Source organism: Phyllostomus hastatus, unplaced genomic scaffold (assembly GCF_019186645.2).
Source record: "Phyllostomus hastatus isolate PE091 unplaced genomic scaffold, TTU_PhHast_1.1 phas_scaffold_11, whole genome shotgun sequence".
NCBI lineage: Eukaryota > Metazoa > Chordata > Mammalia > Chiroptera > Phyllostomidae > Phyllostomus > Phyllostomus hastatus.
In genome coordinates this window covers 3,643,252-3,668,637 of record NW_025334005.1, presented here as the reverse complement: position 1 = coordinate 3,668,637, position 25,386 = coordinate 3,643,252, and the positions used below count along the sequence as shown (strand labels likewise).

Sequence of the window (25,386 nt, the reverse complement as noted above, 5' to 3'; positions counted from 1 at the left end):
TCTGCCCAGCCCTACCCTAACACTTCCCTTCCTTGCTCTCTGCTCAAGCAACAAAGCGTATTCCTAGTCCTCCACTGTCCCAAGGCAGTCTCCCCCACTCCTGCCCTAACTCCCTGAGTCTGACACCCCTGCCCCAGCTCCTACATTAGGTGGGGGGGCTTCAGCCACCCGCTTCCTTAGCACCAGCTCTTCTCCCAATTAGTTATGGGGTGATAGTGAGTCGATGTCTGCCTCCTTCAGAGGGGGCTGAGGCCTCTCATGCCCCGGCCAACACAATGCCTTGGACATCTGTAAGAGGTGACCAGTGCCCATTGGGTGAACAATGGACCGCAGTCAGGAGGAGCGACTTTTGTGAAATTCCGGGGACTGTGGGACCCTAGGGAGAACCGGAGTGCTTTGGCTTGGCGGGAGGGGTGACCTTTGCTCTCCCAGGTCCCTGTTCCCTGCGACCTAATCACAAGGATACTTGGAGTTTCCCTCAGTGGCCTGGATTCTCCTGGCCTCTGCATCTTCCCATCTGCTGTTTTCTGCAAAGAACACCCTCTCCTGCACCGCACTCCTGGTGAACTCCTACTTGTCCATCAGGACTCAACTTTCTTAATCCCCAGACTGGACCGGCAGAGCCCCCTGCGCCAGCAGGAGCTGCTCTGCCTTAGTCCTGGGTCTGCTGTGCGAAGACCTGCCAAGAGGCTCCGGCCAAGACTGGACACATAAATGCTGAGCGGTGAGGAGCCAAGGACCCCGGAGCTGTTCCAGCCCCGACTCACCAGGCGAGACAGCTCAGCAAGCTACACCTTATCGGGCTTCAGTTTTCCTCATTCGTCCAGTGGGAGTGACCGTGGGGGCAGATTAGAGGAATGGCTCTTCACCTTCTCAGGGTCCTGCATCCTAAGATCCTGGGACAGCTCTGCACTGTTCCCCCATAAAATGCTTGTGTGTTATCCTCCTAAGAGCTGCAGCAGCCGCTGGGCTGGGGCCCTCAAGGCCGAGGAAGAGACCTAAACAGAGGGATCCCTGCGGTCCCCGGCTTTCCAACTTCGCGTTTCTTCAACTTCTCGCAGTTCTGGAGGCAGGATCTCCGGGTTCTGGGTGGGCCTGTCGTCCTGACCGCAGCCTCTGCCGCCCCCTACTGGGCAAGGTGGCCCATGTAGATGGGCGCTCCCCCGAGGGTGGGCTGAGGTCTAGGGGAAGAGGGCGGGGACGCCCGCCTCTCGCAGCTTCCCGGGTCCACAAACCCCACAGTGCCCGAGAAAGATGGGCCCCTACCATTGCTCAAATCCGTCCCGCTCGCTGCGCAGCCTAGCCGACAGGGGCAGGGACTCACCCAAGGTCATTCAGCGAGCCGCAGCCTGGGGGTGCCGGCTCCCTGCGCCCCGCCCAACGCACGGACTCGCTAGGGCGGGGTAGAGGCGCCCGGAGCCTGCTCCCTGGGGCGAGGGGTGGGCGAGGGCGGAGAGCCGGCTGGGTCCCGGAGCCCAGCTGCAGCGCTGACCCGGCGGGGTGCGGCTGCCGTTTGCGGAGCGTCCCGCAGGGATCCGCTCGCCGCCAGCTCGGCCCCTGCGCGGAGCAGCTGCGGCACAGCCGGAGGTAATCTCGGCCCCGCCACTGCGGACTCCCGAGGGTGGGGGGTTAGGACAGCTGCGGCCGCGCGCGGGGGCGGGGGCGGGGGCGGGGCCCGGGCCGGGGAGGAGCCGGGGGCCCGGGGCTGCGGCCCGACGCCCGGGAATGCGCTCGGGGGCTGCCGTGCCGGGTGGGGCCGCCGGGCCCTGCAACACGAGCTGCTGCCCCTGGTTAAAAATACCCGCTGCCCTGCCCTGCCCCCTCCCCCCCCTTCGGTGCCCTTCCGTCCAGGCCCAGCCCTCCCCTCGCGGATTGGCGCTGGCCCCTCCCCGGGGACTACTCTGCCTTTTACTAATTTGCCCTCGCGCGGGGCTGGCGGCGGGCCGGGGGAGAAAGGGGCGGGAAGACACCGTGAGTGAGAGAGATAGTCGGAGAAGGTGCCCGAGAGATAAAGGAGAGCGGAGAGGAAGCAGGGTCGGGGCCGGAGGAGGAGAAGAAAGAGGGAGGGCGGAGGGGCACGGGAGGAGGGCGGGGAGGAGCGCTCTTCCTGGTTGGGCCCTGCCCTGAGCTGCCACCGGGAAGCCAGCCGCCGAGACCGCGGCGACCCTCCCCCTCCAGCACTCCTCCTCCAGGTAAGGAGCTGAGTGGCAGGGCCGGGATTCTCGATCCCGGCCCCTGCTCGGGTCTGAGGGGCTGCCCAGACGCCCGCCCCAGCCTGCGCGCACCGCTGCCTCCCGAGGCTGGGCGGGGGCAAGGCCGGAGGGGAAGGGACCGAGGGCCAGCGCCGGAGCACCCCGCGCGTCTCAGGGGCCTGGGGACCGGCCCCTGACTGCCCGGCGTTCTCAGCCCTCACGCCAGGGAAAGGGGCGGTGGGCAGGAGTTTGCCTGGTTTGGGGAGGGGTTTGCAGGCAGGCCAACAGGGTCTGAGAAGCCTTTCCCGGGATTTCCCACCTTCCTGGTTCCCTGTTACCTCTGGCCCCGCCCTGCCCCACCTGGCCGGCCGGCCGGCTGGTAAACCACAGGACTGCAGGCCAAGGACAATGGGGTCTGGGAAGGGAGCAGTGGTAGCACTGCGTGGGAGTAGCGGGGTGGTGGCCCGCACACACCCAGGGCCTGGGGAGCTCCTTTCCTGGGAGCACGGGGAGGTGGCAGAATCCGGAATGCTGTGCGGGGAACAGCGATGTGGGGAAGCGCCAGGTCTGGGGAGGAAGGGTGGGCGACAGCAGTCAGGAGCCCCAGTCCCAGTCCCGGGGAGGCCTGGCTTCTGAGCGGGCCTGCCTGTCGCTCAGGATGGCCGAGGAGTTCATCACCCCGGTGTACTGCACCGGGGTGTCTGCACAAGTGCAGAAGCTGCGGGCCAAGGAGCTGGGCCTGGGCCGCCATGAAAACGCCATCAAGTATGTGGGCCAGGACTATGAGCAGCTGCGGTCTCGCTGCCTGCAGAGCGGAGCCCTCTTCCGCGACGACGCCTTCCCCCCAGCGCCCCAGAGCCTGGGCTACAAGGACCTGGGCCCCAACTCCTCCAAAACCTATGGCATCAAGTGGAAGCGTCCCACGGTAAGAGGGGCTAGCTTGGGTGGGACTCAGTTTACCCCCATCCTGAGTCCCCTAGTGGGGACTCCAAGTTCCTAGTGGGGAGCGGGGTCTGGGGTGGCCAGGGCCCCCATTTCCAGGAGGGGCTGGCCCAGAGACAGAACTCGGGGTCTCTTGCAGGAGCTGCTCTCAAACCCCCAGTTCATCGTGGATGGAGCCACCCGCACAGACATCTGCCAGGGAGCGCTGGGTAGGCCTGAGGGGTTCTGGGTGTTTCTCTCCGTAGGAGTTCCCCGGGCCCGTTTCTTCTGGCTCTGCCCCAGCCCCTCCCTTCTGCAAGCTCAGGCAGACTGGCTATCGGCGCTGGGGCCGGTTTTCCCAGATTCCTGGGGCTCTGCTGTAAGCTGAGGGGTGTGCTTGCTTCCCAGGGAAGCCCAGGCTCTCCCCAGCACGGGCGAGCGTGTGCCCCTCGGGGAGCAAATGAGCAGAGCAGGTCTGATGTGGGTTTCCCATCCCAGGGGACTGTTGGCTCCTGGCTGCCATCGCCTCTCTCACCCTCAACGACACCCTCCTGCACCGAGTGGTTCCGCATGGCCAGAGCTTCCAGGACGGCTATGCTGGCATCTTCCATTTCCAGGTGAGGCGCAGGGGGCGGGGGGAGACAGCAGTAGCGGGGCCCCGGAGTAGGTGAGGACTGAGGGCCCTCTGCCGTCTGGGGTTGGGGTGGCTCAGAGCCACCGCCTGTGGGGGCCAGCCCTGCCTCCGGAAAGTACGCGACCTCTCGATGCCATCTAGGGTCTGTCATGTGTGAAACGGTTGGGCAGCTATTTTGCAATTTTCCTGGGTGGTTGGTTGTACGTGTCGGGAAGACAGTGCTTGGAAGAATAGAAAGATCTTTGTGACCTCCTGTGAGACAAATCCTTTTACCTCCCCCAAGGTCTCGGTTTCCTCTTCTAAAAAAAGGAGGGAGGGTTCTGCTGAGTGCACACAGGTGGCCCATCTCTCCTGTGGGGCCAGTCTCCTGCGCCCCCACCCCTGCCGGACCTGGGCAACCTCAGGTCTCTGACAGGGCGCTGCAGAAAAGAAACACTTGGGATTAAGTCCATTTAAGCCAGCTTTTCCTGCTGTCGTTTTTGCATAACGAGCCCGTTTTTCAAGTCATACTAATGAATTCTTAATGAGCTGGTGTGGGGCAAGACACACCCCCGGCAACCCTGGATGAGACAGACCCTCTGGCCCCACTGCGGCCAGCCCTGCCCTGGGGACTCCTGAGTGTCCTCCCTCTTCTGCCTGGTCAGGGAGCCCCCTTAGCATACTCCATCCTCACCCACGTTGGGTCCCAGGAGACAGGGCGCAGGACCCACAGGATCCCCATGTAGTCGTGTTGGCCAAGTGCCACACCTGCCCAGGCTGCTGCATGGACTCTGCCTCACCGCCCCTTTGCCTGCCCCCCTTTCCTCACCCCTCCCGGCCTCTTTTGGCTGGTTCTATGTTCCCACCGCCTCCCCACACACACACTACCCCTGCCACATGGGTGCACCAGCTCCCCTTTCCCCCTTGTTCCTCACCCTTTCTTCTCCGTAGCACTGGGTCGCTTCTGGCCTCAGGCAACATGACTCCTCCCCCAGGGAACCTGGCCCTCTGGCCTCTCCAAAGCAAACCCTGTGATTGCAGAAACCGACCCCGCCCATCTTGTGGCGGAAGGATCTGCATGTCACATATTGTGTTCACACCATTTTATATATGTGTCCCTCCCCCACCCCTACCCACACATCCAGGCCCGGAACTTGGAGGGGAGAGGCGAGGGCGTGTCCTAAAGGGGGCTAGTTCGCGGAGGGAGAGCCTGGGAGCTTCCCAACCTCTCCAGAGACACCTTGGTCAGTTTCTAAAATATCAGCAGTGCTGCCCTGTTCGGGCAGTTTTGCCCTCACGACCGGGTTGGTTTTCCCCGTGAGGAAGGTACTGCTAATTCCTTTCGTGGACAGGGAAGCTGAGGCTTGGAGGGGGTGACTTCCTCTAGGAGATGCGACCTAGTAAGTGGCAGATTGGGGTTTGATCGCAGGCTCGGGGCAGGGGGTCCCGAAGCGGGTTCTCACTGCGCTCCCTCCCCACCCCACCCCCACAGCTGTGGCAGTTTGGCGAGTGGGTGGACGTGGTTGTGGACGACCTGCTGCCCACCAAGGACGGGAAGCTGGTGTTTGTGCACTCTGCCCAAGGCAACGAGTTCTGGAGCGCCCTGCTGGAGAAGGCCTATGCCAAGTGAGTTAGGCAGGGCCCAGGGGACGGCCGCAGGCCGCCCCAGGGTGCGCCGCCCTGCGAGGCGCCAGAGCACTGACCTGGGGCCGTCCGCAGGGTGAACGGCAGCTATGAAGCCCTGTCGGGGGGCAGCACCTCCGAGGGCTTTGAGGACTTCACAGGGGGCGTCACCGAGTGGTACGAGCTGCGCAAGGCGCCCAGCGACCTCTACCAAATCATCCTCAAGGCGCTGGAGCGGGGCTCCCTGCTGGGCTGCTCCATCGACGTGAGTGCGCCCCGCCCACCCCGGACCTGTGACGCGAGCCTCGTGGTCCAGCGGTGCTCTCTGCCGACCCGGCTCAGCCTCATCCTCCCCGGCTTCACCCCACACCTGGATCCGCACTCAGCCTCAGCCACCCCTGCAGTCCCATCCTCATCCTCCTCCTCCTCCTCCGAGCCTGGCGTCATTCCTGTCCCCACACCTCAGACCTTGGCTCGTTCCCCTGGCCTTCCGCTCCTTGTTCCTGCCCTAACACGATGCCCATAGCTGTCCAGTCCAGCAGCCCAGACCCCTCCGCTGGTCCCGAGTCCCAGCTCCCAGCTCCCAGCTCCCCCCGCGCAGCCTCACTCCTGCACTCGGCGGCGCACTCGCTCCCTTCGCTGCTCTTGGGCCCGCAGGGCTCATCCTTGATAACAGGCTCCGCCCCCCGCCGCCAGCTGCATCCGCAACTGTAACCCCTGGGTTTGCACGGGGTCTGGCGAGGTCTGGCCAAATGCAGTGTCGGGGTGCCCAGGCCCCCACCCCTGGTGACATGGTTGGGGAACTCCAGCAGCCCCCCCTCTGGGGGCAGCATCTACATATGGAGGTGTCGGGTTAGATGGGGTCGGAGCCCCTGCCTGCCACTCCCAGGAGCTGTCCTATGTACAAGGGGGACTGTCTGAGACCCAGGTGCTCAGGGCTCATCTCTTTCTTGCCTGGGGTTGGGGACGCTGACTGGGCCCTGGAACCTCGCCCCTGACCACAGCACATGTCCCTCTGCAGATCAGCAGCGTTCTGGACATGGAGGCCATCACCTTCAAGAAGCTGGTGAAGGGCCACGCCTACTCTGTGACTGGGGCTAAGCAGGTACCACAGGGCCTTCCCTGCTGCCCGGTGCCCGCATCTTTGCCTGCCCTTGTCTGTCTGGCCTGTGACCAGGGCTGTGGGCGGCGCTGGCTGCGCTGTGGCAGCACCTCATCTGTCTCCTGGGGACTCTTGTTTGGAGGTGACTTGAATCACTGTAGCTTGTGTACGGAGCTGCTCCTCCATTATGTCTCCACTGGTGGGGGCGGTGCCGGGGTCGGGGCAGGACTCGTTGCGGGTGGGGTGGGGAGAGCTGTTAAAGTGCATGCCAGAAACTGGTGCTGATGGGAGCTCTGGGGAGCAGGTGAACTACATGGGCCAGATGGTGAGCCTGATCCGGATGCGGAACCCCTGGGGCGAGGTGGAGTGGACGGGAGCCTGGAGCGACGGGTGAGGGGCCGTGGGCACTGGCCGGGGAGGCCTGGGAAGGCTGGTCAGTGCCTCTGGCGTTTCTGCTCAGGGCCCTGCCAGCCTGGGGTGGGCTCAGGACTGAGCAGAGGGGCCGTCTTCCTGCTACTAGGTCTAGGCACGTGGGCCCTGTGCTCTGCTCATGAGCACCCTCAGGGCATCTGATCTGGCCCTGACAAGGAACCCCTGGGCCTGGGATCTCGTGGCTTAATCGTCACCTGGGCTAGGGGAGAGCAGACCCCACGGACAGAGGCCAGGCAGGTCAGTGCCCAGCAGCCCCTGACAGGCAGGGCCTTCCCCCCACAGCTCCTCGGAGTGGAACAATGTGGACCCTTACGAACGGGAGCAGCTCCGGATCAAGATGGAGGACGGGGAGTTCTGGTGAGCAGCTCCCTCCTCGGTCTGGCCCCTCCGGAGCCCTCACACCCCACTTCTCAAACCCCACAGACCCGGCCCGCGCCCCATCCCTGTGCACCCTGGCTGGGGACCATGGCTCACCTCTGCACCTTGACCCCCAGGATGTCATTCCGAGACTTCATGCGCGAGTTCACCCGCCTGGAGATCTGCAACCTGACGCCCGACGCCCTGAAGAGCCGGCGGTACCGCAAGTGGAACACCACCCTCTACGAGGGCACCTGGCGGCGGGGCAGCACTGCGGGAGGCTGCCGGAACTACCCAGGTGACGCTGCCTCACTGGCGCGCAGGGCGCGCAGGGCGCACGGGGTGGGGCCTGGGCCGTGCGGCCGCCTCTTCTCGCTGAACCTCAGCTCCTCACGCTGGAGATGGGGCTGGCTGTGCCGACCTCTCGGATCTGCTTTGAGCAGTCAAATACTGAGTGTCCTTGTGAGTTCTAAAGAGCCACGCATGCCCCGCCGTCCGGAGCCCTGAGCCCCGGGCGCTAACCCGGGAGGAGACTTTGTAGCCATCGAGCCACTTCCTGTGACTCCTCAATCCCGGACCTTCCTCCTGGTGCATGGTCTTCCTCCCTGACCCCGCTGTCACCTTTCCCCGGGCTTCTAGATCCATGTGGACATCGTGTCCACTGCCTGGCCTCTCAGTTCCTTGTCATCCTCCCCCGCAGCAACCTTCTCGTTCGCTCGCGTAGCTCAGCCACCACCCTGCGAGCCCCCCCCAGCCCCGCCTCCCCTTTCCGCCCCCTCCTGGCAGCCCTCAGGCTCCGTGACCTTGTGACCTTGCGGTCTGTTCAGCTCACTGCTCCTGCACTGTCCTCCCTCCCCCACCCGTGCTCTCCTCTCCTGGCGTCTCGTTATCCTCGTCCCTGCAGACTCGGCCGGGCTCCCTCTGCTCCTCTAACTCGGCGCAGCCACTGTCCTCTCCCCCTGCTCCTCCGGAACCACTGAATGTGGCTGGAGAGAAATCACCCAACCGGGGTGTGTTTTCCCTGCCCGTTCATACCCACAAACCTCAAATGAGCACTCTTCGTGGCCCGCGGCCACTCCACTGCCAGTCAGCGCCGTTCCCACTGTCTCCATAAACCTCCCGCCGCTGTTACTCATCCGATGCACACCTGGCCGGGCATGTCATTGACAATAGACCTCGTCACGTGGGCACCCCTCACATTCCCACCCTTTCTGGAACTGTGCCACCTTTACTGCGTTCTCTGCTGTGCCAGTGGCAGAGCTGTCCCTGCTCTGGGATACCCGGACCTCTGCGCTGGAGACCCCACTGGAGACCACATTCTCCCCCACCTCTAAAAGCCTTTCTCCATTATCACTTTTCTCCTGTCATCATGTGGAATCGTCTGTCTTTTCTTTTTCTTTTTTTAAAGATTTTATTTATTTATTTTTAGAGACAGGGGAATGGAGGGAGAAAGAGAAGGAGAGAAACATCAATGTGTGGTTGCCTCTCACATGCCCCCTACTGGGGACCTGGCCTGCAACCCAGGCATGTGCCCTGACTGGGACTCGAACCGTCAACCCTTTGGTTCGCAGCCCGGTGCTCAATCCACTGAGCCACACCAGCCAGGGCTGGAATTGTCTGTCTTAAAGCAAAGCAAGCCTGTCTTGACCTGACTTCCCCACCCATTTCCCTGCTCCCCTTCAAAGCCGAATCTCTCAGGAATTGCCCCACTCCTGTTCTCCTTCTTATGTCTACCCCTGTCTTTACCTCTCTCTGGTTCAGCCGCTGTCCTCACCGTGCTGCTACAGCTGCCCTTTTGAGGGCCGCCCACAGCTGTGGCTCTGCCTGGCCCACCCACCGTGGCCCTGCGTCCCCAGCTGCTCTCTGCACGGCCTTCTTCCTCCTCCTAGGGATCCTCCAATTTCAGTTTTCCCCCAAATAGGGAACCATTGTTCCCTGTACTGTTTATTGAGACGTCTGTCCTCTCCTCGCCACCCTGTAGTGCCGGCGCTCCCACCTGTGTGTGGGTCTCTTCGGGGCTCCCGTGCTACCCCTCGGTCTGTCCCTCCGCCGGGAGCGCGCGGGCTTAGCTGCCGTGGGTGTAGAAGCGGCCATGCTATCGGGGCGGATTTCTTCTTCGGGAGTCCCTTAGCTATTCCCACGTTTGGCTTTTCAGTGTGAATTTTAGAATAAACTCCCCAAGTGCTACCCAAAGTCATTCTGAGACTTGAACTTGGCATGGCATTGACCCTGCAGGTCGGTGTGGGCAGGACTGCCGTCTTTAGCATTTTGAGTTTTCTTACCGGAGAGTGTGGTGCAGCCGTCCCTCCGAATCTGCATCTTTGCTTTCGGCGGTTTCGGTTACCCTCAGTCAAGCGAGGTCTGAAAGTATGCGCTGGAAAATTCCAGAAAGAAACAATTCATGAGCTGGAAATTGCGCGCCAGCCTGAGTCGCGTGTGGAGGGCCTGCCCAGGGCGGGAAGCACCCCTCTGATTGGTCCGCCCGTGCTGTGTCCGCTACCTGCGCGGCGGCGGCCCCTGGGTAGCAGTCTGGAGTGTCAGAGCCGCCGCCTCTGTGTCACTGTGCTCGGCACCCAGCGGCCCTTTCGGTGGTCTGCTGCTCCGTCACAGTGCCCACATCCCTACCTCACTGCGTCACATCACGCGGGCACCGTGGCGTCCACGTCATCGTGAAAAGAAGGGTGAGTGCAGCGTGAGTTATTTTGAGAGCGAGAGCGCCTGCACGTCACATTTTGGTTTGTTTGTTCTAAAACCTTCACGTAACTTTTCTTACAGTGTATCATTATAACTATTGTATTTTGTTAGTAGTAGTTGCTGGTAATCTCTTAGTGTGCCTCATCTGTAAATTAAACCTCACTGCAGGTATGTATCTATAGGCAAACACGTGGAATACGCAGGGTTTGGCACCGTCTGCAGTTTCGGGCGTTCACAGGGGTCCCGTAGCGCGTCTCCCACAGATCCGGGAAGACTACTGCAGGTCTCCATTTATTTTGGCCCTCTCTAATGTCTTGCAACAAAATTTTGTAATTTTTATCAGCAAGAGCTCATATGTCTTTTGAGACTTATTCCTACAGACTATTCCATCTTGTTGCTATTGTAAATAGTATCTCTTGCCCTGGCTGGTATAGCTCAGTGGCCTGAGCTCGAGTTGCAAGCTAAAGGGTCGCTGGTTCGATTCCCAGTCAGGGCACAGGCCTGGGTTGCAGGCCAGGTCCCCAGTGGGCACCCCAGTGGGTGCCACGTGAGAGGCAACCACACATTGATGTTTCTCTCTCTCTTTCTTCCTCCCTTCCCCTCTCTAAAAATAAATAAAAATGAAATAAAAAGAAATAGTATATCTTTTTAAAATTTTATTTATTTGTTTTTAGAGAGATGTGACAGGAGGGAAAAAGAGGGGGGAAAACATTGATGTGAGAGAGAAGCATTGGTTGGTTGCCTCTCATAAGTGCCCCAACTGGGGCCAAACCCACAACCCAGGCCTGTGCCTTAACCAAGAACCGACCAGCAACCTTTTGCTTTGCAGGATGACACCCAACCAACTGAGCCATACTGGTCAGGGCTAAATAGTATCTCTTCCTCTTTTTTAGAAAAGATTTTATTTATTTATATTTAGAGAGAGGGGGAGGGAGGGAGAGAAACTTGGATATGTGAGAGAAGCAGCTACTGATCACCTCCTGCACGCTCCCAGCCGGGGTCCTGGCGCGCAACCCAGGCATGAGCCCTGCCCGGGGAATAGAACCCGTGACCTGTTGGTTTGAGGGATGGTATCCAACCCACTGAGCCACACTAGTCAGAGCAATAGTATCTCTTTTAAAATAACATCTCTCAAGGAAGAGTTTCTGATACAGTAGCATGTATTTGACCTGTTAAGTTTACTTTGTATCCAGCAAACTTGTTAAACTAATTAATTTTAAAGATTTATCTGTAGATTCTCTTTGGTTTTCTGATTGACAATGTAGCATCTGCAAATAATGACAGATTTGTTTCTTTTTCAATTCTTGTAACTTTTCTAAGGGGTTCTTGTTTCACATGCTGGCCAGGACTGTTGAGTGTTGAATACAAATGGCTGTGTCCTACCCTGGCTGGTGTGGCTTGGTTGGATTGAGCACTGACCTGCAAACCAAAAGGTCTTGGGTTCGATTCCCAGTCAGGGCAATCAAACCCATGCCTGGGTTGCAGGCCAGGTTCTCAGTGTATCTCCCGCACATTGCTGTTTCTTCTCTCTCTCTTTCTCCCTCCCTTCCCCTCTCTCTAAAAGTAAATACATAAGTCTATTTAAAAAGTAAAATAAATAAAAATAAATAAAATCTTTAAGAAAAAGAAATGGCCATATCCTCTCTTAAAGGAAAAAATTTTCACTAATTAAATCTTTACTGTAGGTTTTATCACTAAAAACTTTCCTACTCTCAGTTCTTTTGTAGATACCTTTTACCAGATTAATGCAATTTAATCTTACTAAGTACTTGTAGATGTATTTATTATTATAATATACTTTTTTCTTTTATCTGTCCTAGTGGTAAATCACATTTGCCACTTTTATAATATTAAATCAGCCTTACATCCTGAGTTAAAAACAAGTTCTTTGCGTAACATTTTTATACAATGGCTTTACAACTGCATTTGTGAGTGAGATTTGCCTGTCATTTTCCTTTATTTTTTTTAATGACTTTATTGGGGTGACGGTGTTTAATAAAATTACATAGCTTTCAGGTGCATGATATTATAACACATCATCCGTGTATTGAACTGTGTGTTCACCACCCCAAGTCAGTCAGTCTCCTTCCCTCCCCATTTGCCCCCTTGTCTCTCTCCAGCCTCCCCCCACACGCCTCTTTCCCTCTGGTCCTCACCGCACTGCTGAGTGAGATCATGCGGTATTTACCTTTCTCCGACTGGCTTGTTTCACTTAGCATAGTACTTTCCAGGTCCCTCCATGCTGCCGCAAAGGCTAAGATTTCCTTCTTTTTATGGCTGTGTAATTTTCCTTTCCTTTTTTTGAAGTTACATTTTTTAAAAAGGATTTTATTTACTTATTTTTAGAGAGGGGAAGGGAGGGAGAAAGAGAGGGAGAGAAACATCAATGTGTGGTTGCCTCTTGAGTGTCCCCTGCTGGGAACCTGGCCCGCAACCCAGGCATGTGCCCTGACTAGGAATCGAACCAGCGAGTCTTTGGTTCACAGGTCAGCACCCAAGCCACTGAAGCCACACCAGCCAGGGTTAATTTCCTGTTCTTATACTGAACTTGTGTAGTGTTGGTATCGGTGCTATATTTATAGTTGGCTTCTAAAGTGAATTGGGAAGTGTTCTCTGTTTTGTTTTTTCCTGTTTTCTAAAAGAGTTTACATGAGATAGGGAGGATTTGTTGCTGGAAAGCTCGGCGGAACCGGTCTGTAGAGCTGTCCGGCTGCTCTTTTCTTTGTGTGAAGATTAACTTTTGATATCGTCTTTGATGGTGATAGGGTTATTCAGGTTTTCTATTTCCTCTTGAGCCTATTTTGATGAGTTGTATTTTTCAGTTTATCCTATATCTGTTTTCAAAATGATTAATGTAAAGTAATCCTTAATATATTCTGATGACTCGTGTGTTAGTGTCCTTTCTGTATTCACAGTGTTGCTTATTTGCACTGCCTTCTTAAAAAAAAAGAAATTATTTACTTATTTATTTATAGAGAGAAGGGAAGGAAGGGTAAGAAACATCGATCCATTGCCCATTACATGCCTCCAACTGGGGACCTGGCCTATAGCCCAGGCATGTGCCCTGACTGGGAATCAAAGCAACAACCCTTCAGTTCACAGGCTGGCGAGCATTCAGTCCACTGAGCCACACCAGCCAGGGCTCTTTTTTTTTTTTTTTTTTAAGATTTTATTTATCCTTAGAGAGAGGGGAAGGGAAGGAGAAAGAGAAGGAGAAAAACATCGATGTGTGAGGGAAATATTGATTAGCTGCCTTTGCATGCTCCCCATCTGGGTACAGACGCTGCAACCCAGGCATGTGCCCTGACCAGGCAATGGAACTGGTGACCTTTTGCCTCGAAGGGACGACGCCCACCCAGCCGAGCTGTGCCAGTCAGGGCCGCTCTGCCTCTCTGTCTTTGTTAGTCTTGTGAGACATTTGTCAATATTAGACATTACCAAGAAATATCTTCTGACAGTTGATCCTGTGCATCGTATTTTTTTCTTTCATTTTTGCTTTTCTGTTCCTTTGCTTTCTTTGGATTTATTTTTAAATTTTATTTTATGACTTCGTAAATTAGAAGCTTATTTCATTAATTTGGTTTTTAAAAAAAATACATATATAAGCTCATATATAAGCTCCTAAGGCAATAAATCTCCCTTCAAATGTCTCTTTATTTTATTTTTTAAAAAATATTTTAAGCCCTGGCTTGTGTAGCTCAGTGGATTGAGTTGCGGCCTGAGAACTAAAGGGTCGCTGGTTCGATTCCAAGTCAGAGCACATGTCTGGGTTGCAGGCCAGGTCCCTAGTTAGGGACCACACATTGATGTTTCTCTCCTCTCTCTCTCCCTTCCCTTCTCTCTCTAAAAATAAATAAATCTTTAAAATATATTTTTTATTTATTTTTAGAGGGAGAGAGAAAGAGGAAAACATCGAGTCATTGCCTCTCACACGTGTCCTGACCTCAATGTATCTTTGAGTTACACAATTTTGATACATAATTTTTAAAAGAACTGTGATAATTCACATACCATAAAATTCAGGCTTTTTCTTTTTTTAAACGATTTTATGTACTTATTTTTAGAGAGTGGGGAAGGGAGGGAGAAAGAGAGGGAGAGAAACAACAACGTGAGAGAGAAGCCCCAGTCAGCTGCCTCTTGTATGCACCCCATTCAGGGACCGAACCTGCAACCCGTGCACGTGCCCTGACTGGGAATTGAACCTGCGACCTTTCACTTTCTAGGGTGATGCCCAACCCACTGAGCCACACTGGCCAGGGCAAAATTCAGTCTTTTAATGTGTACAGTTCAGTGGGTTTTAGTATATTCTCAGTGCTGTGAAGTCATCACCATTATCTAATTCCAAACCATTTTCACCACCCCCAAAGGAAACCTTGTATCCATTCGTGATCACTCTGAGCCCCTCTCCCAGCTCCTGGCAACCGCTAATCTGCTTTTTCGTCTCTATAGTGTTGCCTTTTCTGGAAATTTCATATAAACAGAATTAGACAATATGTAACCTTTTGTGCCTGGTTTATTTTCCTTAACACAGTATTTTCAAAGTTCGTCTACATTGTAGCATATATCAACAGTTCCTTTCATTTTTATAGCTGGATACTATTCCATGATATGGGTAGACCTCATTTTGCCCATTCATCCATCAATCTACGAACATTTGGGTTATTTCCAGTGCTTGGCTACCATGAACAGTGCTGCTGCGGACATTCACGTGCACGTGTTTGTGTGAGCCTGTGTTCTTCTGGTCTGTAAGTAGGAGGTGGACACGACTAGGTTGTAGAGTATTTCCATGGTTAATTTGGAGGAACTGCCACTGTTTTCTAAGGTGGCAGCACCCGTTTACATTCCCGCTAGGGATATCTGAGGGTTCCAGTTTCCCTAGATCCCTGCCAACACTTGTTATCGTCTATCTTTCTTATTGTAACCCTCCTAGTGGGTAGAAAGCGGTATCTCATTGAAGTTTTGATTTGCATTTTCCTAATGACTAACGATGTGGAGTACCTTTTCATGTATTTCTTTATTGGCCATTTGTTTATCTTTTTTTTAGTGTCTATTCAAATAGTTTATCACAAATGTTTGTTGGATTTTGTCAAATGCCTTTTCTCTGTCAGCGAAGATGATCGTGTGTTTTTTTCCCCTTGTTCCATTAATGTGCTGCATTACACTGGTTGATCTTCATATGTTGATCTGTCCTTTCATTCTTAGGACTAAAGCCTATTTCATGTTATATAATCCTTTTTTGAGTACATTTTTATTTTATTTTTTAAAATTTTATTTATTGATGTTTAGAGAGAGAGAGAGAGAGAGAAAGAAGGAGAAACATAAAGGTCAATTTGTTCTACTGGTTGATTCTTGTACGTGCCCTGACCGGGGATTGAACCTGCAACCTTGGTGTGTTGGGACTGTGCTCTAACCCACTTGGCTGCCTGGCCAGGACTCTATAATCCTTTTAATATCCTTTGGATTTGGTTTGATGGTATTGTGTTAAGGATTTTTATATTGCTATTCATATGTGATACTGGTCTGTAATTTTCTTGTGATATCTCTAGTTGGCTTTGGTACCAAGCAAATCTATGGATTTGCCTGTTCTGGACAATACAGTTTAACGTACATGGAATCACACAGCACGTGGTTCTTTGAGGCCGTGGCTTCTTTCACTTAGCATGCCTGTACGGTTCATCATGTCACGGTGTCGATCAGCACTCTGTTCGTGTTTATTGTTGAATACTATTCCTTTGTTCAGTTATACCACATTTTGTTTATCCTTCCATCAGCTCATGGGAAATTGGGTTGTTTCTCCCATTCGGCTTTTACAGATAGCGCTGCTATGAAATTCACATACAGGTGTCTGTGTGGATGTACATTTTCATTTCTCTGGGGCGTACACCTAGGAGCGGAATTGCAGGGTCTTGTGGCAGGTCTAAGTCTGACCGTTTGAGGGACGGCCAGGCTGTCTTCTCTCAAGTGGCTGCACCTCATCACATTCCCGTCAGCTGTGTGTGAGGTTCTGGTTTCTCCATGTCCTGGCGAACACTTGTTATTACATACCTTTTTTATTAATGTCAACTTTGTGGGGGGGGCAAGGGAGATGCTGTGCCTTCTTAGTGCCTTTAAAAAGAGGTTTTGCATATTCCATCCGGCACTTGGTTTTCCGCAGGGGAGCCGTTCAGGGAGGTGAGTCACCAAACTGTCAGAAATGCAAGTCCCATCACCCTTTGCGGCTCTGTGGCCTCCTGTGAGATCTGCTTTCTCTCACCCTCTTCTTCTCTTTTTAAAAATACTTTACTTATTTATTTTTAGAGAGAGTGGGAGGGAGGGAGCAAGGAAGGGAGAGGAACATCAGTGTGTGAGAGAGACATTGATCAGTTGCCTCAATGCCTCCCACTGGGGACCTGGCTCGAAACCCAGGCATGTGCCCTGACTGGGAATCGAACCTGCGACCTTTTGGTTTTCAGGCTGGTGCTCAATCTGCTGAGCCACACCAGCCAGGGCTCTCACTGACCACGGAGTAGCTCTAGCCATCTTTTAAAAATCCTGATCCATTTTAGGTACAGTAAATTCATCAAAACCTTTAGCAAGATTAAAATAAATTTAAAAAAAATGAAATTCTGCTCTGGCTGGTGTGGCTCAGGTGGTTGGAATGTTGTCCCATAGCTGAAAGGTTGTGAGTCTGACTCCCCGTCCGAGCACATATCCGGGTGCCGGGTTCAATCCCCGGGTCAGGCGCACACGAGAGGCAACTGATCCACGTCTCTCCCTGTCGTCAGTGTTTTCCTCTCTGCCTTCCTCTCTCCCTCTCTCTCCAAAAGCAATGAAAAAATGTCTTGGGGTGAGGGTTAAAGAAAAATTAAATCCCAGTCCCTAATCCAGTCATGCCCTCCCTTGCAAGTCTGTGGAAGGTCCTCTTGCTCTTTGATTCAACCCACACTCCTCACCGCCGCCCTGGCTCCTTGGCTCCTGCAAAACCTCCGGCGCCTCCCTGGAGCCCAGAGCCTCGTTAGACCCGGCCGTCCTCTCCTGCTCTCCTGGGGGGGGCGGGGCGCTGGTTTACTCCTCCCTCTGCCTGAGCCCCGCCTCCCGGTGTTTTCCCAGGGCTCCGCCTCGCTTCTCGGCTCAATGCCACCTTCAAGATGCCTTTCCTGACTCACTCCGGCTTACTCTCTGTAACTGTTCTGTTAATTAACCCGCTCATACTTGGCCTCCCCTATCGGAATGTGAACTCTTGAGGGGGGGGAGCACTGTGCGTGTGTCCCCCTGCACGGGGCACTCTGTGGGCACTCGGTAATATTTGTTAAATGAACGACTGAATGAATGGGCGGACACCTGGAGGAGGAGGAGGCTTGAGGCTCTGATCGCAACCTCTTCTCCTCTTGCAGCCACCTTCTGGGTGAACCCCCAGTTCAAGATCCGGCTGGAGGAGACGGATGACCCGGACGACGACTACGGGGGTCGAGAGTCAGGCTGCAGCTTCGTGCTGGCGCTCATGCAGAAACATCGCCGCCGCGAGCGCCGCTTCGGCCGGGACATGGAGACCATCGGCTTTGCAGTGTACGAGGTGAGCGCTCTTGATGGGCCCAGAACTCGGCTGCAAAGCCGGGCTCCCGCCCACTGCAGGCGAAAGATCCGACAGGGGGCGCCCGAGGACACCGCTGCCGTCGCAGGCCCATCCTGAGCCCCTGGGGTGAATCAGGCCACCGAGGCAGGAGGCTGAGCCCAGGGAGGCACATGCTGAGGCCCTCTCTGCCGGACTGGAGACGGGCAGGGGCCTAAAATTCATCTTGTGAGGCAGGGGGAAGGGGAGGAAGATGTTTGGCCAGGAGAGGGGAAGACTCTGGGATTCATTCCCGTTCTCACAGGCCAGGAGGCCACTGGTGGGAAGAGGGAGCTGACCTGGCTGACACCTGGAAGGAGCTTCTGGGGGCCAGACCTTGGCTCAGCTTCTGAAAGAAGTGGGCAAGTGGGTTGCCCGGGAGGAGTCGTGAGCTCCCTGTCTGGGAAGTGTGTAAGCAGAGGCTGGTGTGGAGGCGTATGATACACCTGCACTGTGCCCCAGACAGAAACCCCGGACCTCCCTGGTCGGGGTAAAGGATGACCGCAGCCTCGGCCTGGGCCCAGAGCCCCTGGCGGCAGACGGACCTCTGATGCCCCTGGGCTGAGGGACATTGCCGTTGGCCACCCTGGGGGCTGTCCCAGGGGCTCCAGCTCAGAGCTGAGGCCCAAGGACATTTCACGGACAAAGAGGATCTTGCCTGCCCCCTCACCCCCGGGTTCCGGGTGTCCCTCTGTGGTGTGAAGACAGGTCTGGGTCACCACAGGCCCCGGGCCCTGCCTTCTGGCCTTGTCATTCCCGTCTTAAGAACTCAGGGCCCCTCCCCAATGTGGACTGCACCCTCTGGCCCTGGGCCGGCAACTTCTCTAACCTCTAACCTTCCTGTCTCCCTTGCAGGTCCCCCCGGAGGTAGGTGTGGCACATGACTCACCTGGATTTCCTCGCCCCTGCACACTCATGCCTGACTGACGGTGCTCGGAGGGAGGCAGGGCGGGGGCAGGCCCGACACAGAGGGAACTGGGAGGTCACCTCGTTTCACTGCTCACCAGATGCCTGCTGCTCAGGGGGCAGAACAGAGTGCTCTGCTGGGCGCCAGAGCAGTAGCAAGCGAGGGAGCTGGATTCGAACCCTGGCCTCCAGGGCCCCGCCCACCGTGCACACCCCACGCTCTTCCTGTCTTACTGCTCACACTGCGTAACCGAAGTGTTGGCTGAGGCCTTCTGGGGCACTGCTTAGGATCATGGTGGTGGGTGGCCGATCTTTCTGCACCCTTAAGCTTTAAGCCTCAATGTCAGTGTCTGTGAAATGGGCTCAAGGGCACCTTCACAGGGCTGTCACGGGTGCTCAGTGAGGTGCCATGTGCAAACTGCCCTGCGGTATCTGACAGGGAGGAAGCCCTGAGTGGTAATAAGGAGAACTGTTACTACATGGTTGTAGTATCTACATTCACCGCCGCCCTTGTGTAGTAGGCAGGGTTACCACCCCCATTCTGCAGATAAGGAAACAGACAAAATGACTTGTCAGGGTCACGCAGCCTGTGGGGTACCCAGCCAAGACCCAGGTCTTGGAGCCTGGCCTCTGGGTCTGGGGGCAGCTCCTGAGGGTGGGCTGAGCAGGCAGCTGCAGCGCCCACTCCCTCCTTCCCACCCACCAGCTGGTGGGCCAGCCAGCCGTGCACCTGAAGCGTGACTTCTTCCTGGCCAACGCGTCTCGGGCCCGATCAGAGCAATTCATCAACCTGCGGGAGGTCAGCACCCGCTTCCGCCTGCCTCCCGGGGAGTACGTGGTGGTGCCCTCCACCTTCGAGCCCAACAAGGAGGGTGACTTTGTGCTGCGCTTCTTCTCGGAGAAGAGCGCCGGGACCGAGTGAGTTGTGGGCCCCCCCACCAGAGTCCCGCTCCCCAAGGCCTCCCTACTCCCTGCTGACTGGCCCCCCTTTCTCCCCACCCTCTACAGGGAGCTGGATGACCAGGTCCAGGCCAACCTTCCTGACGAGGTGCGTGCCCTGGCTCCACCAGGCCTTTCCCCTCTCCCTCCCCCTGGGTGTGTGAGGGGAGCCTGGGGCCCTGCGCCCGGGGCCCCGGCTGGCAGGGCAGGGCCCCTTCTGGCAGGAGCCACAGTGGTAATACTGAGCCCTTGTTGGCCCAGCACCTCCTCGTCTGCAGAGTGCCGCATGTCCCCATGCTCTCGTTCTCGGCCGCGTCTGCGCTGAGGCCTTTCCCCAGGTCTCCCTGTTTCCTCCACGACACTGTCAGGGTCCTGTCAGCGTCTCCCCTCTCAGTGGGGAACTCAGGTTCAGAGAGGTTAAGGAATTTGCCCAGGGTAGCCCAGCAGGGAGCCAAAGCTCACCCGTCACTAAGTCAACTGCTGCCTCCTCGTTTAGGCCACAAGAATCCCGGGCAGGGGTGCAGTGGGGGCTAGATTCCCACTCTACAGATGAGAAGAGTGGGGCTCAGAGAGGTGAAGAAGTGACACGTAGCTAATGAGTGGTCCCAGCCCTGCCTCGAGCTGCTGCCCACCTAGCGGCCGGGCTGGGGCGACCCTGACCTGCCCCTCCCCCTTCCTCCGTCCAGCAAGTGCTCTCGGAAGAGGAGATCGACGAGAGCTTCAAGGCCCTCTTCAGACAGCTGGCAGGGGAGGTAGGTGGGAGCGCGGTGCAGCGGGGCCTCCGGGGGCACGGAGGGGCGGCTTCTCCCCAGGGCGGGTGCCATCGTCCCTTCTCCCGCAGGACTTGGAGATCAGCGTCAAGGAGCTGCAGACCATCCTCAACAGGATCATCAAAAAACGTGAGTGTCCCCGAGGAGCTGCTCCCCACGCTGCGTCCTGCCGCCCCCAGCCCCGTGGTCTGCATGGGCGGGGAAACCTTGCACTGCCTTCCTGAATCCGGCTCACTCCGGCTTTCCTCCCAAATCCCTCCGCCGTCCTGCCGGACTCCATTCTCTGCGCCTGAGTGCGGTGCGCTGGTGCGATTAGAAGCTCAGCCGCTGACAGCACCTTACAGCCAACGTTCCGGACCCCCCCCTCCCCCCAGAGATGGGCCCGGGGCTACTCCCTGGTGTGCACAACTGCAGGCAGCCCCCCCTCAACCTTATCTCTTTGCCCCCGCCCTGCCCTCTGACCTCCAGCCTCCATCCATGCTCCTCCCTACCCGGAACCCCGCCCCTCTTCTCACCCTGGAGCCTGCAGCTGACCCACCCCAGCTGAGGCCACCTTCACCACGCACGTGTCTGTCACTGCTGCTTTGCATCTGTTTTATTTTACACTGGTCTGATCGTGGTGCTGGTCTGGCTGTAGGGACACCGGCTTGATAGCTGAAAGACTTTAAACTGTTATTTCTGATCATATAAAAAGCACTACCGCACACTTAACTCTGCCAGAGTTTATACGCCGGGGGCCACGGGGAGGTTGGCTCCCTGCTCCTGTCCCACCAGCGGCCCCGCCTTGGGCAGGCCCATGAAGCTCCCTGGGCTGGGGTGCTGGAACTGTGTTTTCTTTTTTTTCTTTAATATATAATCTTTGTTATTACTTTTTCATTACCATTTAGTCCCCTTACACCCCCTGCCCCCAGCAGTCACCACGCTGTTGTCCATGGCCATGAGTCCGTTTTCCTTTTCACTGAGCCCCTCCACCCCAATCCCCCCTTCCCCCGCCCACTAGTGGTCGTCTGCTCTCCGTCTATGAGTGTATCTCTGTTTCCCTTGTTAGTTCAGTTTGTTCATTAGATTCCACATACGAGTGAAATCGTATGGTATTTGTCTTTCTCTGACTGGCTTATTTCGCTTAGCATAATATTCTCTAGGTCGATCCATGCTGTTGCAAAGGGCAAAAATTTTTTTATTCTTTCTTTACGGCTGACAAGAATCCCACTGTGTAAATGTCCCATAGTTGTTTTGTCCACTCATCTGTTGATGGACACCTGGGCTGCTTCCACATCTTGGCGATTGTCGATAACGCTGCAATGAGCATAGGCGTGCTTGCGTTCTGTCGAATTAGTGATTTGGGTTCCTTCAGTTATAGTCCCAGAAGTGGGATCGCTGGCTCAAAAGGCAGATCCGGTTCTCATTTTTTGAGGAGTCTCTGGAACTCTTTTCTTACAGACAAAGACCTGCGGACCAAGGGCTTCAGCCTGGAGTCCTGTCGCAGCATGGTGAACCTCATGGACGTATCCTGCCGTGGGGCTTGGGGGTGGGGGGGCAGGGGTGGGAGAGGTGCTGGGTGACTTGTCCCAGGAACAGTGCAGAGGAGGGGGCTGTGGAGTGGGGATGGACCAGTGCCTTCCTGGGCATCGCCCCTTGATCGGGAGGGGGACTGAGTCACGGGGCTTGTGTCCAGCGAGAGGCGGAGCAGGGCCGGCACCCCTCAGGCCGTAGTGCTTTCCGCACACACGTCCCCAGCCCACCCAGACTCCGAGGACGGGGCCACTTCCCCCCTCGTCTGGCGCTCTCGGCGGCCAGTCTCCCCTTCTCCCGAGTTGCCTGCTCACGCCCCACGCCTGGTTGAAGCTGTGGGATTCTTTTCTTAACGGCTGCCCAGCGGGATGGCAACGGGAAGCTGGGCCTCGTGGAGTTCAATATCCTGTGGAACCGCATCCGGAATTACCTGGTAGGTGGACCCGCCCACAGCGCCATGGTCTCCTCTGCGGCCTTCATCACAGCGGGGCCAGGCCGGGCTGCAGGCTGCGCGGACCAGGCCCTGCACCTCGGGGTGGCTTCCCTGGAGCCCACACGCCCCAGCAACCGACCCACCTTTGGGGCCTGTCCCCTCCACTCTGAGCAATCCTCCACCCTGGGGCGGGCTGGAAGGCTGGCTGGCTCGGCCTGGCCCTCACCCTCTGCTCCCCACCCCAGTCCATCTTCCGGAAGTTCGACTTGGACAAGTCGGGCAGCATGAGTGCCTACGAGATGCGGATGGCCATCGAGTCTGCAGGTGAGGCCTGAGGGCAGCAGGAACCTGTGGAGCCCCAGGCCCCGGGCTGCTTCCCTGACGACTGGCCCTTGTCCCTGGGGTGACGATGATGATGGTGATGGTGATTGCGGGGCTGTGGGAACAGCCATCTTCTCTCTTTTTCCCACGTTTTCTGAGCTAAGTGTTTTAGCAGCAGCTACTTTTGTCATCACTGCAGCTGCTGAGGACAGGGGCTTTTATTGTCCCCGTTGTGCACAAAAAGTGGCACGCAGAGCCAGGGAGTGCCTGGCCTGAGACCGCACAGGTGGGGGTGGGGGGTGCACCACAGCCTTCAATGAGAGAGACCCAGGGCTCACCCTTGCAGCCCCAAGTTCTCTCCCTGTCCCCTTGGGCTGGGCTGGGCTGGGCTGGGCTGGGCCGGGCCCCCCCTGGTTCTCACCTGCTGTCCTGGGCCAGGCTTCAAGCTCAACAAGAAGCTGTACGAGCTCATTATCACCCGCTACTCGGAGCCTGACCTGGCCGTGGACTTCGACAACTTCGTGTGCTGCCTGGTGCGGCTGGAGACCATGTTCCGTGAGTGTCCCCATTTGGCTCCCGTTCCCGACGTAGACCCTCTGTGGCCCGTACCAGGGAGGCGGAGGTCTCGGGGGTTGGGCCCCCGAGTGCCAGGAGACCTGTGGGGTGGGGGTCCTCTCGGGCAGCAGGAAGAGCCTCTAATGGCCGTGACTGGTGAGAGAGCTTGGGGTGCTGTGGGGATATGGGGGATGAAGTAGGAGGGGAGGCTTGTGAGAACGTCTCCCAGAATTCTTAGCTTCACGTCATCTTTTCTGCAATGCACAGGGTTTTTCAAAACTTTGGACACAGATCTGGATGGAGTTGTGACCTTTGACTTGTTTAAGGTGGGAAGCTCCGTTGGCCAGGTCGGGAAAGGTACTGGGGTGGTGGAGTGTTCTCCCCTCCTGGGGCTGGAGCCCGGGGTGTCTGGGTCCTGGGAAGAGAGCAGGGAGGGAGGGCCAGGCCCCTGGGGGACCTCTGCAGGAGGCAGCAGCTTGGTCTCCGGGGGTAGAGGAGATAAGAAAGTATGCCCCCACCCCCGCCGAGAGGGCCCCTCTCTGGCCTGCCTTCAGAGGGGCAGGAGAGAGGGCGGCCCCTGAGCCGGGGGGCTGGGGCGCGGGCCCTGGGGTCTGCCCCGGCTGACCCCGCCCTCCGCTCTCCCCTGCACCCTGCAGTGGTTGCAGCTGACGATGTTCGCATGAGACCGCAGTTGCCCCCGCCGCGCTCCTCCCCCTCGGTCACCTGCCACGCCACGCCTTCTCACCGCCCTGCATCGGGCCACGCCAGCTGCAAGTGCCTTCCTCGGAGCGGAGGTGGCCTCCTGTCCCTTCAGCTCCCCGCGCCGTGGCTCGTCCGCTCTGGGCAGAGCTGTGTGGCCCGCCCTGCACTGCACTGAAGACCGCGGGCCCAGGTGGGCTTCCCCAGCCCCTCTCGTCGCCAAACCAGAAGGGCAGCTTCCGCTTGTTCCTGCCTCGGGACAGGCTCCTGGGGAGCCGACAGCCCGGCCTCCCAGCAGCCTGGCCTCCCAGCACCCTGACGAGACCACTCACCTGGCCTCACCTGCAGACTTTAAACTGTAACCACTAGCTCTGCACAGTCTGTACCGTAGCGTGCGGAGCCCCTACTCAGCCAGGGCCGGGCCGCCTTCCCGGGGCTGGGAATGCCTGTTCCTTCCTGTGCAGAAGCCAATGTCCCCTCTGCCCCACGGCCTTGCCCCCAGCCCTGTCTGCTGCCCAGGAGCCGCCTGGCTCAGGGATGGTCAGGCCTCCGCTCCGCCCCTCCCTTCCTCCCTCCTTTTTTATATGGGTGATGTTAAAGGGGACTTCGGGGGCTGGTGCACAACTCATGGGGTGCCACAGGCACCTGGGTGTGGGGTGGGGGGACTCATGTTTCCATGTGGAGAAACCCCAAATAATAAAGGAAAAAGGCCCCCCATCTTGTCTCTGGAGTGTGTTTCTGCCCCAAACTGCTGCCTTGCCCTGCAGGGCCACCTGGGACCCTAGCAGTGCCACCCAGCTGGGCCTACACCCCCTCCCGACAGTCCTGGAGGCCTGACCCTGCCTTCCCTGCGCGCTCCTGCCTGTGAGGCTTTGGCTGAAACCAAAACCCTCAGTGCAACCCTGACCCCCCCCAACAAGCAGCCCCCCTAGAGTGCAGAGCCTCCTTCAGGTCCTCTTCGGGGAGAGGGGGGCCTGTGACCCAGACACCTGCAGCTTATGTAAGCGGCTCCTGCCCCCCACTCTGGGATCAGGGCTCTTCTTACCAGAGATAAGAGTGGGCTGAGGTGGGGGTGGGGGCGGTGAAGAGGAAACCACAAATGAGGGCAGGCTGTGTAGGTCAAAGGCTGATGGAGCCCAGGTGTGGGGGGCGGGGCTGCCCTCGGCCGCTGGGAGACCCAGGTGGAGCCCCAGGTGGAGCCAGAAACGGCAGCCTACTTCCACTCTGCCCACCAAAGGCTGGCACGGGGCCTGGAGCGGGCCATCCTGGGCCTGCATCTTGCCTTTGGGGGTCCCTGGGCCAGGTCCTGCGGGGTGTAGGTGTCCCCATCAGTGAGGGGTCCCGGCCCACTGCTCCCTGGGAGCCTGAGCTGGCTGTGAGCAGGGCAGGTGGAGGAGCCGGGGGAGGGTGGGTAAGTGTGCTGGCCCAGTCCTCTGAGTTCTCTGTATTGGGTTTTGTTTGACGAGAGGGGTGAGAGGGTTGGAACACCATGGGGCTGGATGATCTGGGGGCCCTACCCCTCACAAAAACCCATGCAAAGGCAAGGGGAAGGAAGCATTTACAGCAGGGGTCCCTCCCCACACCGCTGGGAGGACAGCTGGGGAGGTTTGGAAGGCTGGGGGGCAGCTACAGATTTGGGCAGTGGGCTGTGAGATGCTCACAGGAGGTGAGAGACAGAGGAAACTGGGGAGAAAGGGTCTGGAGGGAGGAGGAGCCCTGAGGCCTCCTG

At 57.1% G+C, this 25,386-nt stretch overlaps 1 protein-coding gene across 2 annotated transcripts; it reads left to right on the top strand.

Moving 5' to 3' along the window:
• Positions 1 to 1,339: 1,339 nt before the first annotated feature.
• On the top strand, positions 1,340 to 24,374 carry CAPN1 (calpain 1). Of its 2 annotated transcripts, none has more exons than XM_045854953.1 (22): positions 1,340 to 1,587; positions 2,850 to 3,117; positions 3,274 to 3,343; positions 3,612 to 3,730; positions 5,219 to 5,352; positions 5,446 to 5,614; positions 6,371 to 6,454; positions 6,756 to 6,841; positions 7,166 to 7,240; positions 7,378 to 7,538; positions 17,308 to 17,486; positions 18,378 to 18,389; positions 19,135 to 19,346; positions 19,437 to 19,476; positions 20,054 to 20,119; positions 20,209 to 20,266; positions 21,578 to 21,642; positions 22,014 to 22,082; positions 22,328 to 22,406; positions 22,842 to 22,958; positions 23,226 to 23,284; positions 23,615 to 24,374. In XM_045854953.1, exons 2-22 carry the CDS (start codon positions 2,851 to 2,853, stop codon positions 23,639 to 23,641), a joined length of 2,148 nt encoding a protein of 715 aa, XP_045710909.1. In that variant the 5' UTR covers positions 1,340 to 1,587; position 2,850; the 3' UTR covers positions 23,642 to 24,374. The 2 variants fall into 2 exon arrangements, with proteins under 2 accessions (XP_045710909.1, XP_045710908.1); XM_045854952.1 differs by lacking the exon at positions 1,340 to 1,587 and adding an exon at positions 1,730 to 2,192.
• The last annotated feature ends 1,012 nt before the right edge of the window (positions 24,375 to 25,386 follow it).

Excerpts from the sequence above, each read along its gene's own strand:
- CAPN1 (XM_045854953.1), top strand. The coding sequence starts at position 2,851 with ATGGCCGAGGAGTTCATCACCCCGGTGTACTGCACCGGGGTGTCTGCA. Across the intron at positions 3,344-3,611 it reads CATCTGCCAGGGAGCGCTGG|GGGACTGTTGGCTCCTGGCT; the intron begins GTAGGCCTGAGG and ends TTCCCATCCCAG. Across the intron at positions 20,267-21,577 it reads CAACAGGATCATCAAAAAAC|ACAAAGACCTGCGGACCAAG; the intron begins GTGAGTGTCCCC and ends CTTTTCTTACAG.